Source organism: Salvelinus sp. IW2-2015, linkage group LG6.1 (assembly GCF_002910315.2).
Source record: "Salvelinus sp. IW2-2015 linkage group LG6.1, ASM291031v2, whole genome shotgun sequence".
Classification (NCBI taxonomy): Eukaryota; Metazoa; Chordata; class Actinopteri; order Salmoniformes; family Salmonidae; genus Salvelinus; species Salvelinus sp. IW2-2015.
In genome coordinates, this window is record NC_036845.1 from 25,062,402 (window position 1) to 25,076,317 (window position 13,916).

At 41.7% G+C, this 13,916-nt stretch overlaps 1 protein-coding gene across 1 annotated transcript; it reads right to left on the bottom strand.

Annotated features, from left to right (window-relative positions):
- Window positions 1-1,837: 1,837 nt before the first annotated feature.
- On the bottom strand, window positions 1,838-13,127 carry LOC111965342 (LON peptidase N-terminal domain and RING finger protein 3). The gene is made up of 10 exons (XM_023989462.3): window positions 12,373-13,127; window positions 7,500-7,618; window positions 7,106-7,384; window positions 6,753-6,990; window positions 6,538-6,628; window positions 5,878-6,114; window positions 5,587-5,745; window positions 4,025-4,187; window positions 3,765-3,914; window positions 1,838-2,100 (listed from the first exon to the last, which is right to left on the bottom strand). Exons 1-10 carry the CDS (start codon window positions 13,022-13,024, stop codon window positions 1,939-1,941), a joined length of 2,250 nt encoding a protein of 749 aa, XP_023845230.1. The 5' UTR covers window positions 13,025-13,127; the 3' UTR covers window positions 1,838-1,938.
- Window positions 13,128-13,916: the final 789 nt, after the last annotated feature.

The following is a 13,916-nucleotide window of genomic DNA, read 5'->3' on the forward strand; positions in this document are numbered from 1 at the left end:
TCCATGTGGAATTCAAAAAGGTCAGGAAGATACTACCTTTGAATTTCTATTGTTTTGGCATTTTCTGATGTAAATGGGTAAAATACATAGATGAATGACAATTTGGCTAACATGCAACCGCCAGATCAAACTAATATACATGTAAAAGTATGAGGTTTTGGTGAGGAAATATAAGCTACTTGAATTGACATGCCAAACAATCAACTTTTATTCAAAAAACATTTATTCAACCTTAACCAAGTCTCAATGTTGTTGTTGTATACAAAAGTCAATAGAAAATATTCACATTGTGTCCTTGCATTGAGAAGACTTTCATTTAGTTGTGATAAGATATAAGAGCTATATTACCAATATTTGTAACCACAATTGCAGGACTCGTCATACAATGAACCAGGATTTGAGTTTTACCAAGATTTGTAACCACAACCTTAAGACTTGTCATACCAAGACTGGAATTTTTTTATTTACTGTTTGTGTCCTCGAAAGAAAAGACCACATAGTCAGCTCAATAATTTGGACTTTTCAGCCAAGTCTTCCTCACTGGAATGCTATCTTAGTCTAAATTATTCTTCTTGGTACTGGCATCATGGAAGAAATCCAACTTAAGGCACTAAATGTTGAAAAAGATTAGAAATCACAGTGTTTGATGCTACAGTTTATGATTCCACCGGACAATAGCTTGAAAGACAAGACGATGAGGTTCAAATGACTTGAAGCAGTCTTCCAACTCCTTCAAGAGTTTTTAGAATGGTTAGGAAAATCATTTCAGAGTGTCTTCGGCTTAGGACATGACAACCAAACGTAAAACTTCTCAAATCAAACTGAGAATATTGGAAAGTGGTAAAAGCAGCAGGGCTGATAAATCCGGCACTCTCTACACTCTAAAAGTTTATATTTCCCTTGTCTACAATTATTTGCATTTTCACATTCACGTCGTTGTCTTTTTTTTGTATAATAGCCAGGAATCACGCAGCACAAGTGATGACCGTTATTGCAATCACTTTAAGTTTGTTTGTCACTTGTGTCATCCCTACTTTATGAGCATAACTGGTGCAAATAATAGCAGAGCCAAGAAAGCCCTATATAAATGCAATAACTTAAAATTGCCCCTTACAATAAAAAATATAATGTTTGTTAATTAACACATTTCCCCAAGATTTCACAGCATAACCATCCTGGTTCAATATCGTCTGTATAAAAAGGTGATCATCGTAACATAAAAAGAACTGTAGAAAACTCTGAAAAAAGTCTGGTGGACAAAGAAATATGTAACATCCAACAAAACTTTGTTCCTTTGTTGAAGGCAAAGCTCACAACCCATCTTTGCTCACCATGCATGGAAAACAGTGACTATCAGTTATGCTGTTGCTGCAACTACAGTGCTAAGTAGATCAAATAAATACCAATAGACATTCCATCGTAAGTAGGCGTAGGCTCATTTTAACTGCAGGTGTATTGCACTCATCTACACCAAAACAGGAAGAAAATTGCATTATCCTCTGAATGATACAGTTAAAGTGTCATCAGAACAAGGTACTGTGCTGTATTGCAATTTTCCCCTCTAATTTTCTACACATTCTAAGGGGTTTTGGGTTTTACAATATGTAATTTGTGGTTAATAAACCCTTTGGAAATAATAAGTCATCATTGTAATAGTAATTTTCTCCCAGTGGTGTAAACATGTTCCATGCACACGCGATGTTCATAAATAATAACAAAAACAAAGTCAAAATACTATGGTCTTTACAGCACACTTTAAAATATTCAGTCCATAAGTAGCCTCTTCTAATCCTTGGATCACATTTCGGTAATCTAATCAAAGTCCACTTGCCAATAGTAACCCATTCACACAAAGGCTTTCGTTAAAATGCGGTCTTTCAGATAAAAACAAAACACAGACAAAACAGACACCCACATGGAGGAGATAGATGGTTGGAGTCATCGAGAGGAGCGGTTGCGGGACATGAAGAGGAGTACTCTGCGGATACCACTGAGTCGGTCCTTCAGGGACGTCAGGGCCAGGAAGGGCAGCTGGGCTCGACCCTCCAGGGGAAGGACTGCCAGCAGCCACCAGCACCAGGACGGCCCATTGGGACTGGCCTACAGAGGGAGAGAGCAGGAGAATAACCATAAGAATCCAGCCACAACCTGTTCAACATAAACTGTGTCAAATCAAAATAGAGTTAACGTATAAGTATTCAGCCCCATCTTCCACATTTTGTTACGTTACAGTCTTATTCTAAAATGGTTTAAAAAAAAAATWWTTTTATCATTCATCTACACACAATACCCCACAATGACAAAGCAAAAACAGGTTCAGACATTTTTGCAAATTCATATATATTTTTTAAATGACATATCACATTTACATAAGTATTCAGACCCTTTACACAGTACTTTGTTGAAGCACCTTTGGCAGTGATTACAGCCTCGAGTCTTCTTGGGTATAGAAGCTTGGCACACCTGTAATTGGGGATTGTCTCCCATTCATCTCTGCAGATCCTCTCAAGCTCTGTCAGGTTGGATGGTGAGCGTCTCTGTACAGCTATTTTCAGGTCTCTGGTTAAAGTCCGGGCTCTGGCTGGGCCACTTAAGGACATTCAGAGACATGTCCCGAAGCCAATCCTGCGTTGTCTTGGCTGTGTGCTTAGCGTTGTTGTCCTGTTGAAAGGTAAACCTTCGCCCCAGTCTGAGGTCCTGAGTGCTCTAGAGCAGGTTTTAATCAAGGATCTCTCTGTACTTTGCTCCGTTCATCTTTCCCTAGATCCTGACTAGTGTCCCAGTCCCTGCCGCTGAAAAACATCCCCACAGCATGATGCTGCCATCACCATGCTTCACCGTAGGGATGGTGCCAGGTTTCCTCCAGACATGACGCTTGGCATTAAGACCAAAGAGTGTAATCTTGGTTTCATCAGACCAGAGAATCTTGTTTCTCATGGTGAGAGTCCTTTAGGTGCCTTTTGGTAAACTCCAAGCGGGCTGTCATGTGCCTTCTACTGAGGAGTGGCTTCCGTCTGGCCACTCTACCATAAAGGCCTGATTGGTGGAGTGATGCAGAGATGGTTGTCCTTCTGGAAGGTTCTCCCATCTCCATGGAGGAACTCTGGAGCTCTACCAGAGTGACCATCGGATTCTTGATCACCTCCCTGACCAAGGCCCATCTCCCCCAATTGCTCAGTTTGGCCGGGCGGCCAGCTCTAGAAAGAGTCTTGGTGGTTACAAACGTATTTTATTTAAGAATGAGGCCACTGTGTTTTTGGGGACCTTCAATGTTGCAGAAATTTGTTGGTACCTTTCCCCAGATCTGTGCATCGACACAATCTTGTCTCGGAGCTCTATGGACAATTCTTTTGACCTCATGGCTTGATTTTTATTCTGACATGCACTGTCAACTGTGGGACCTTATATAGACAGGTGTGTGCCTTCCCATATCATGTCCAATCAATTGAATTTACCACAGGTTGACTCCAATCAAGTTGTAGAAACATCTCAAGCATGATCAATTGAAACAGGACGCAGCTGAGCTCCATTTTGAGTCTCATAGCAAAGGGTCTGAATACTTATGTAAATAAGGTATTTCTGTTATTATTTTCTATAAATTTGTAAACATTTCTAAAAACCTGTTTTCGTTTTGTCATTATGGGGTATTGTGTGTAGATTGATGATGTATTTAATACATATTTGAATAAGGCTGTAAAATGTGGAAAAAGTCAAGGGGTCTGAATACTTTCAGAATACACTGTGTCCAAGATTCATGTATTTACCTGTGGCTCAGAGTCTTTCTCTGGCATGCGCCCAAAGTGCTCTACGATCCTCTCCTTTTGTTCTGCTTTCAGGGAGTTGACCCAGATTAAGGCCTGGTCGTATACTGCATCATGGAGACTCTGCAGCTCCTTCTCTGCCACAACCTCCACCTTTACAGAACGAGAAATGCCTTTATTAGCACAACGAGATACACTAATACAAGTAAAAAAATGTTCAGACAACATTCATGCAAATGCTTTAGTTTATGATGAATAATTACCTTAACGTCTTCCAAGTATTCAATGTCTGCTGTGTTGTATCCATCTCTCTGGTGGTGCTCAATGACCTTGAACCGTCTTATCCCAATGGTGTCCACAACGGAGCGGCCATCTGCAAAGAATTCCACGTTTCGGATCTCCAGGAGGCTACCGTAATCGGCAAATCTATGGGGAAGGAAAATAAGTAGATAAGAATCCAAAATGTCTCTAAGGCATTCACAGGTGACACAAACAATAAAATAGGCTATATAAACTATCTGCTTAAACAACTAGGTCTTGGGGCCCCTCTGGGTGAACGTTTTGTTTTTTGCCCTAGCACTACACAACTGATTCAAATAATCAACTAATCATCTAGCTTTTATTATTTGTATCAGCTGTGTAGTGCTAGGGCAAAAACCAAAATGAGCACCCGTTTGGTAGAGGTCTTCACAGGTCCACCAGAACATTACCCGGGCCTGACCCGGGACACGTCCAGAAWTCTGTAGTTGACCCTCGGATCCAGGTCAGGTTTGATTGTCACGGTTCTCTGATATATTATAACTAAATTTGCTGTTAAGGACCCGTAAATACCAGAACGCGACTGCTGCAGTAGAGATTGAAAATTGTCTCAATTATTCTGCTGCGGATTTTCACGAGAGAGGCACATGTAGCATGTTGTTTTTGGCGGTCAATCACAAGTCATCAAAGCGGCATTGGCCTCTGGCTCTGTGTGTGTCGTGGTAATAAGCAAGTTAGCAGATCAATGGAAGATGGAATTTAAATTACGGAATTAAAGGTTAAATGAKAAGGATATGTTTCAACGACCAAGAGCCAACAGGGATGCTGTTACTTAATACTTTGAATGGAGTTGTTGTTATTATCGTTTAGGACGGGGGAAAGCGCAGTCTATGAAGCTATGATTAGGCAACCCTGCTAGCTAGATAGCTAGCTTAACTAGCTTCTCTTCTCGGTTTGATGCAGTCAAAACAGGTACTATGTAATCAGATTGGATGATAAATAACCTAGCTTTGGTAGCTTGATGTTAGTAACTAGTGCGAGTTGGCTTGGTTGCCGCTGTCTCCCTCTTCCTCCTCCTCGCACCACTCAGCCGCACACAGCATGGCCCCGCCCCCCGCCTGATACTAGCTCCGTTCTTCTATTCCTCGGTATGTGCATTAACAGCTTCAGTTAATAACGTAGCTAAAAATATACATTTTCTGCTGCTTCCCTGACTCGGATCGGGACTGGCTCTGGACCTGACTCGGATCCATTCGGACTGGGTATCCATATTTAAAACATAAATGTATTCGGGTAGGGTCCAGGGAAGAAAGCCCTGGCTCAATTTCAGAACAGGCCCAACTTTTTGGACCCGAGGAGACCTCTCYCCAGGACCGAGTTTGGGATACGCTGCAATACAACATGCAATACCTGCTCAGCTCTGATTATAGCCTAAGGCCCTCAATGGCGCCAAACAAGAGTTGACACAACAGCTATTCAAATTTACTGCCAGATGGCACCGATATCCCCTGCCTGACTAAGGAACACTAAACACAATGTTTCTCTGCTTTGTCCAGGCTTTACTCACCCTTTGATGTTATCGCTGAGGCACATTCCAAACTGCTTGGTACCCATCTCCATACACCTGCGGATCATCAGCCGGTAGCAGGGCTCGAAGATGTGAAGAGGACATGGAACGGTGGGGAAGGCCATGGTGCAAACAAATATAGGCACGTTCTTGTTTAGACTGCAAAAGAAGGGTTGAGGATATAATATATCCAAAGTTATAGATTAAGTAACATTTTATAAAGTGTCTGATGCCATTGTTACACAGTTCAGAAGCAATCGGATAATGTCTGTATGCTGCTTTTAATCATACTTGGATAAATCTGCAATCTCCTCTGCGTTGACTTTCTGCCTGTCCATGAGCTCGATTGGCAGATACTTGCAGATGAGGTTCTCCATCAAGACAGTCTTGTTGTATTTACTTTCTGCCAGATACTCTTCCAGCTCCATCTTGCAGAGGGGACACTTGGGGTTGTGGTCCAGGCATCGCTCGAGGCATTTCAGACAAAAGGTGTGACCGCAAGGAGTGGTGACTGGTTCATAAAAGAGCCTAGGGTATACCATGGAGATAAAGGACACAATATTGAGCAATAGAGTGGTACAATGTCTCTCGCTACTCTATTATTGTTTACTTTCAGGTTTTCTTGTTTACATATAGCTCATTGCATTTTCATTACATTGTTTGATCATTAAATGTAGGCTATAACTGTGAAGAGAAGACTAAATGTTTACCTATTATTCGTTATTGCGTCATACTGAATCTTTATTGTTTYATACTATCAGAAAGGAAGGTGAATATCTTGTGTTAACTTGCAAAATACCTATGACTTGTATGAGGCTGTGAGTTTCAGTAATCATAGATAATCTGATTCAAAAGCAGAACACTATATTACTATCTTTGGCAAAGTGGCAAATACTACAATTCAGATACACGTTTTGTCACGGATGGATGGCTGCATGGAGATGTTCTCACCTCATACAAAGAGAACACTCCAGGTCAGCCGGGTCTATGAGGTCAGAAAGCACTGCACTCCAGGAAGTCGCCTCTTCATTCTGGGTCACTTCTGTAAAGGAGGCGAAACATTTGAGTTAGATAGTGAATCTCAACAACTGCTTCACTTATAGTAAATATCATGCCAATATAGCTCCATTGATTTAAGAGGCGAGGAAAAAAGTCTTAAAACTTACCAGATTTGGAGCGCTTGCAGGTGTCGCTACTATCCACTTGGCTGTCCTCGGATGAGCTACGTTTGCGTTTGAGAAAGACGCTCCTGTCAATGACGGTGGGATGGCAGACATTCAGGTCCACCTGATCTTCTCCTTTCTTTTCGCCGCATGCCATCGTCTCAAATAAGCCGTCTGTCTTAGGTTCACTCAGCGTAGGTGACGATGTCAACTTCTCATGAGAGGCAATATTCTTGTAATCCTGTGAGAAAGGGTGATGATAGTACATTTGAATTAGTTCATGAGCTCAACTCAATGCATTAGATGATAATACTTTATTCTATTTAAAAACCTAAAAGATGGACGATTTCTCGTACCTTGTAAGACTTGGAGGAAGTGGTGGTGTTGCAGCTTGAGGTTGAGGTGTTCAGGATGCCACCTTTGATTTTATTTCTGGAAGACAGTAGACTTGTGCAGTCCAGGATTCTGTTGTGTACTTGATCAGTGACAGGGGCCAGAAGATCGCTCAGAATCTTTTGCGCCTTTCTTTTTGCCAGTTTACTTTCAGGATCTAATGTAATGACGACCAGGTACTCTCTTAACGCTTCTTCACATTTCCCAAGACAGACTAAAGCTTGTGCTTTTCTAATATGTCCCTGGAAGAAAAATAAACACATGTTTATTAATCAGTAGAACAATACCATTATGTTGCATTGTGAAGCTCTGATGGTCGATCTAAATTAAACATGGGGGAAAAAATCCAACTCTCACCTTTGACCAAAGAGGCATGAGTTTGCATGCCATCTCTGCATCATGAAGTGCATCCTCGTAATTCCTCAGACTGGAATTGATCTGTGATCGGTTGCTGTACAGCACATGGTCCCTTGGAGCTGGAAAATACAAAAAAACATATATTTACTTGGATAGACAGAGATTTACTTTGTTCCAGAAGTATAAATGTACATGATATCTTGATACAAAATCATTTTGAACTATACATCGAAAACATCAAGGTCAAATTCAATAGAAATTGAAATAGAGGCTGAAACTGATCATCTATTCATTAAACCATCATTCTGTCAAACAAGACCAGTTTTCTTTAGTTCACAGTGAAAATGTGCAGATTTTGGATTATTGTTGAAAGTGATTGTTGGTCAACATTTACATCTCTTATGATAAGCTGTAGATTACACTATCTACCTAGAGAGTTTTCATCTGTATTTTTCGTAGCTGTCTACATCCCACCACAGACTGATGCTGGCACTAAGACCGCACTGAATGAACTGTATTCTGCCATAAGCAAACAGGAAAACGCTCACCCAGAGGCGGCGCTCCTAGTAGCCGGGGACTTTAATACAGGGCAACTTAAATCCGTTTTACCAAATTTCTATCAGCATGTTAAATGTGCAACCAGAGGGAAAAAAACTCTAGACCACCTTTACTCCACACACAGAGAGGCATACAAAGCTCTCCCTCGCCCTCCATTTGGCCAATCTGACCATAAAAAAGTGGTCAGATGAAGCAGATGCTAAGCTACAGGACTGTTTTGCTATCACAGACTGGAATATGTTCCAAGATTCCTCCGATGGCATTGAGGAATACACCACATCAGTCATTGGCTTCATCAATAAGTGCATCGATGACGTCGTCCCCAAAATGACCGTAAGTACATACCCCGTACGTACATACCCCAACCAGAAGCCATGGATTACAGGTAACATCCGCACTGAGCTAAAGGCTAGAGCTGCCGCTTTCAAGGAGCGGGACTCTAACCCGGAAGCTTATAAGAAATCCCGCTATGTCCTCCGACGAACCATCAAACAGGAAATGCGTCAATACAGGACTAAGGTCGAATCATACTAGACAGGCTCTGGTGCTCGTCGGATGTGGCAGGGCTTGCAAACCACTACAGACTACAAAGGGAAGTACAGCCGAGAGCTGCCCAGTGACATGAGCCTACCAGACGAGCTAAACTACATCTATGCTCGCTTCGAGGCAAATAACACTGAACATGCATGAGAGCACCAGCTGTTCTGGAAGACTGTGTGATCACACTCTCCGCAGCCGATGTGAGTAAGCCCTTAAAACAGGTTACGGATGTGTACTGATTAACAGGACGTGTACTGCGAGCATGCGCTGACCAACTAGCAAGTGTCTTTACTGTCATTTTCAACCTCTCCCTGTCTGAGTCTATAATACCAACATGTTTTAAGCAGACCACCATAGTCCCTGTGCCCAAGAACACTAAGGTAACCTGCCTAAATGAATACCGACCCGTAGCACTCACGTCTGCAGCCATGAAGTGCTTTGAAAGGCTGCTCATGGCTCACATCAACACCATTATCCCAGAAACCCTAGACCCACTCCAATTTGCATACCGCCCTAACAGATCCACAGATGATGCAATCTCTATTGCACTCCACACTGCCCTTTCCCACCTGAGCAAAATTAACATCTATGTGAGAATGCTATTCATTGACTACAGCTCAGCATTCAACACCATAGTGCCCTCAAAACGCATCAATAAGCTAAGGACCCTGGGACTAAACACCTCCCTCTGCAACTGGAACCTGGACTTCCTGACAGGCCACCCCCAGGTTGGTAAGGGTAGGTAACAACACATCCGCCACGCTGATCATCAACACAGGGGCCCCTCAGGGTTGCGTGCTCAGTCCCTGTTCACTCATGACTGCACGGCCAGGCACGACTCCAACACCATCATTAAGTTTGCCGATGACACAACAGTGGTAGGCCTGATCACTGACAACGACGAGACAGCCTATAGGGAGGAGGTCAGAGACCTGGCCGTGTGGTGCCAGTACAACAACCTCTCCCTCAATGTGATCAAGACAAAAGAGATGATTGTGGACTACAGGAAAAAGAGGACCGAGCACGCCCCCATTCTCATCGACGGGGCTGTAGTGGAGCAGGTTGAGAGCTTCAAGTTCCTTGGTGTCCACATCACCAACATGGTCTAAGCACACCAATACAGTCGTGAAGAGGGCACGACAAAACCTTTTCCCCCTCAGGAAACTGAAAAGATTTGGCATGAGTCCTCAGATCCTCAAAAGGTTATACAGTTGTAACATCGAGAGCATCTTGGCCTCCGACCGCAAGGAACTACAGCGGGTAGTACGTACGGCCCAGTACATCACTGGACTCAAGATTCATGCCATCCAGGACCTCTACACCCAGGACTTCTACACCAGGTGGTGTCAGAGGAAGGCCCTAAAAATTGTCAGACTCCAGCCACCCTAGTCATAGACTGTTCTCTCTGCTACCGCATGGCAAGCGGTACCGGAGCGCCAAGTCTAGGTCCATGACACTTCTAAACAGCTTCTACCCCCAAGTCATAAGACTCCTGAACATCTAACCCCCCCCCCTTAAAAGAGTTAGATGCACTATTGTAAAGTGGTTGTTCCACTGGATATCATAAGGTGAATGCACCAATTTGTAAGTCGCTCTGGATAAGAGCGTCTCCTAAATGACTTAAATGTAAAATGTAATCAAATGGCTACCCAGACTATTTGCATTGCCCCCCTTACACTGCTACTACTCTCTGTTGTTATCATCTATGCATAGTCACTTTAATAACTCTACCTACATGTACATATTACCTTAACTAACCGGTGCCCCCGCACATTTACTCCGTACCGGTACCCCTCTGTGTATAGTCTCGCTATTGTTATTTTACTGCTGGCCTTTAATTACTTGTTACTTTTATTTTTTATTCTTACTCATATATATTTTTTWAACTGCATTGTTGGTTAAGGGCTCGATAGTACGAATTTTACTGTAAGGTCTACACCTGTTGTATTCAATAATAATAAATCAATAATAATATCAATGTGGCACACAAGAGTGGAACCAATAGTATTGTGTCTGCTGTTGAACTTTTAGTACCCTTGACCTACATTTGTTTTATTGTTTTTTACCTTAAGCAATGTTTGGTCCCCTAGCCTACATAACATCTTATTCAACCTTCACACGTCCATCTGTATGTAGGGTGATCAGCGCCAGTTTGAAAATGCAACACTTAAATGCTCAATTGAAATGTAGAAATTATAAATGCATTTATATGCTCATATCAATGCACATGATTCATGCCACAAGGAAACTGCAATGTTAAAATAAAAAAATWAAATGTTTAATTGAAAATTGGAAACGGTAAACAGAAATTCTAAATGAAAATGGTCAACAGAAAATGTTCAATGACTAACAGAAAATGGTAAATGCAATGTTCAAAGTGAAATGGAAAGTGGCTTTTATCATTTTCCAACTGCCCTATTTAGCATTCTCTTTTCTCTTTAAATGTTTTAAGTGTATGCAAATTACTTTCTGGAGGCGTGAACCAGGAGAGAAACACAACACCACCATACAGTGATACATCCTAACCATGTCACGCTCTCTGTGCATTGATTTTAGACTAGTGCAACCAACAGGGTTCAAACCTGGTGTCCTGTACACCAGAAGAACATATGAGCCTGCTAAGCCAAAGCTTTAGCTTGGGGAGCCAAAGCAATATTTATGGTCTCAGGCAAAGTTATTCAACACTGTGCAAAGTTACTCATCACATGTGCGTGGTCACCGAACCACTTTTTTCCTAGTTGTTCGCATGATGAGTAACCTTACCTGAAACCTTACGAGTTGGCTATAATCGTTGGTTTATCGTACTAATGTGCTCTTCTGATGTGCAGAAGACACTTGTTCAAACCCTGTCAATCATATATGTGCTGTGGCTCAGATGGGTCTCTGTGAGGAGGAGGAGGAGGAGGTCAAACAAATGGTGATCGGTAACTGAGGAGGTTCAGTTACCACACATGCATGATGAGTAGGCTTAACCTTACCTGAGACATGAAGAGTTGCATTGGCTCCCAGAGTCAATGCCTAGGCTTCAGCTCAGTGGGCCAATGCTTTTTTGGTGCGCAGAAGACCTGGGTTCGCACCCTGTGTGTTGGTTACGCTAGTCTCAAATCAATGTACAGCATGGCATGGCTAGGGTAAACTACTATTTGGGGGTGTGGTGTTGCTCTCCTGGTTCATAATTTGCATACACTTTGACATTGTCAATTGAAAAGAGAATTCTTAATTGGGTAGTTGACAAGTGAAAATATCTATTTCAATTTCACTATGTAGATTGCATTTACACATTTCTGTTTACYATTTGGCTTTTTCCATTTACCATGTTTATTTAGAATCTGTTTACCATTTTCTATTTTCCTTTAAAACTGCAATTTAATTGTGGCATGAATCATGCGCACTGATATGAAAATAAAAATGGATTTATTATTTCACATTCCTATTTAGCAATTTCGAACTGGCCCTAATCACCCTCCATACATCTGCCCATGTATGTCATAAGCATGAATCTCTCTGAATTAAGGGGATAATTATAGCCTAGTAATAAACATGATACATTTTTATAATAATTTCCCCACTGAATTGTTACAATGTAGAGCAGCTTACGCCACGCGGAAGTTACATCACACACCTGCTGATTCAACTGCCAATTAAGCCAGCCCATGTACGCACTGGAAACAGCAGCCTAAATTATGTTGCAACATTGCATAAGATATAGGCCATCCATTTCAAGTGTTTAATTGCATTTCGAATTAGTTTAAATTAAAAAGTTAAAATACCATACCTATTTGTATTGCTTCGTTGTATTTTTCCAAAGCAGCATCCATTATTTTCTCTGAATATAGTCCATTCCCCTCACGTCTCAGATTAACAGCAAGTAATTGAATTGGAAACCACTTTAACAACAAGTTACTAAGAACAACATTAACTCTATAAGTGTCCACATCGTTGAGTTTGGTGTGCCTACTGTCATTACATTCTTTGCAGCAGACAGGCATTTTTTCTCTGTCCAGGCACTTTTTGCAAAAGCAGTGTCCACAAGGCAAGGTAACAGGCTCGTATAGAAATCCATAACATATCTTGCAGGTAAATGCATCATATCCAACACAATCAGAGTGTGTCTCCTGTCTGTTGTTTTGACTGTCTGTCCCATCTTGTCTTTTAATACTGTTAGAGAGATATTCAATCAGATTATCCAGGTGGACTGGTCGTAGTCTCTCGATTTCAGCGGCTTTTCGGTAGATCTCGAAAGCATCGGTCAGTTTACCAGCAAATGCCAGGGCATCGGCCCGTTTCACCAAGAGATGTTGCTGCGTACTAGGGTCGCAGAGGTGCAGCAGTTGGCATTCGTATATGTCCGCCGCGAGCCCGAAGTTTTTAGATTGAAACGCTTCTGCCGCAAGAAGCAGCATACAATCGGTACTATCCGTTCCCATAATGATTGCGGTTTAGTCGCTAAATTAATCTTCCCTTTTAGTAGTAACAGGTCGATCTCTATTTATCTTATTTTCTGAGGTCCTTTCCCCCTGCTCAACTCACTATTTTGAGACGATATCATTGAACACCATTAATGATACTATCGTTGTAAAAAAAATAAAAGAAATCTTACGTAAACTGTGTCATGTGACCACGGTCAGATGTTCCAATTGGACCCTGTTACCTAATAATTCAGTTGTAAAACAGAAAGCGTATGGTCTGTGGATAGAAGTTGGTAAATGTCCTGAAATGGGAATAATGCTTAATATATTTCTTTCGGCTGAAGGCATTCCATGACGGGACGCTCAGATAATAGAGCATAACTCTATGCATGCAATGGACACTTACATTCTATGTCTCAGTAGGATGTAAAGTGACATATAGGCTACAGTAGCCATAATTACATATTCTTGAGTTTTTTTTTAACCAATTGTGACACATAATTAGGCATTGTGCTAGCTAGAGGCAGTAAATAAGAAGTAGAAGAATAAGACATTTGTTTTCAATCAATCAAGGACTAATGTAGGGTTTCCCAAACTCGGTCCTCGGGACAGTGTAGGTTTAGATTTTTGCCATAGCACTACACAGCGGATTCAAATAATCAACTAATCATCCAGCTTTGATCATTTGAATCAACTGTGTAGCGTTAGGGCAAAAACCAAAACGTGCACCCCTTGAGTTCCTGAGGACCGAGTTTGGAAAACGCTGGACTAAATACAGCTAGGGGGTTACCCAAATTGCTCCACAAATAGGTCTTCTAAACTTGCATATGAACTCAATCCCACTTTCAGACAGCTAGGTTTCTATATCAGGGCCAAGGCAACTCAACTTTCTGAAAGTGGGCCATCGGTG

What these genes read in the sequence shown, in the direction of transcription:
- LOC111965342 (XM_023989462.3), bottom strand. Translation starts at nt 13,024, where the DNA reads ATGGGAACGGATAGTACCGATTGTATGCTGCTTCTTGCGGCAGAAGCG. An exon ending in CAACGAAGCAATACAAATAG is followed by an intron (nt 7,619 to 12,372) that starts GTATGGTATTTT and finishes TGTATTTTCCAG; the next exon opens with CTCCAAGGGACCATGTGCTG. An exon ending in GAGTGTTCTCTTTGTATGAG is followed by an intron (nt 6,115 to 6,537) that starts GTGAGAACATCT and finishes GGTATACCCTAG; the next exon opens with GCTCTTTTATGAACCAGTCA.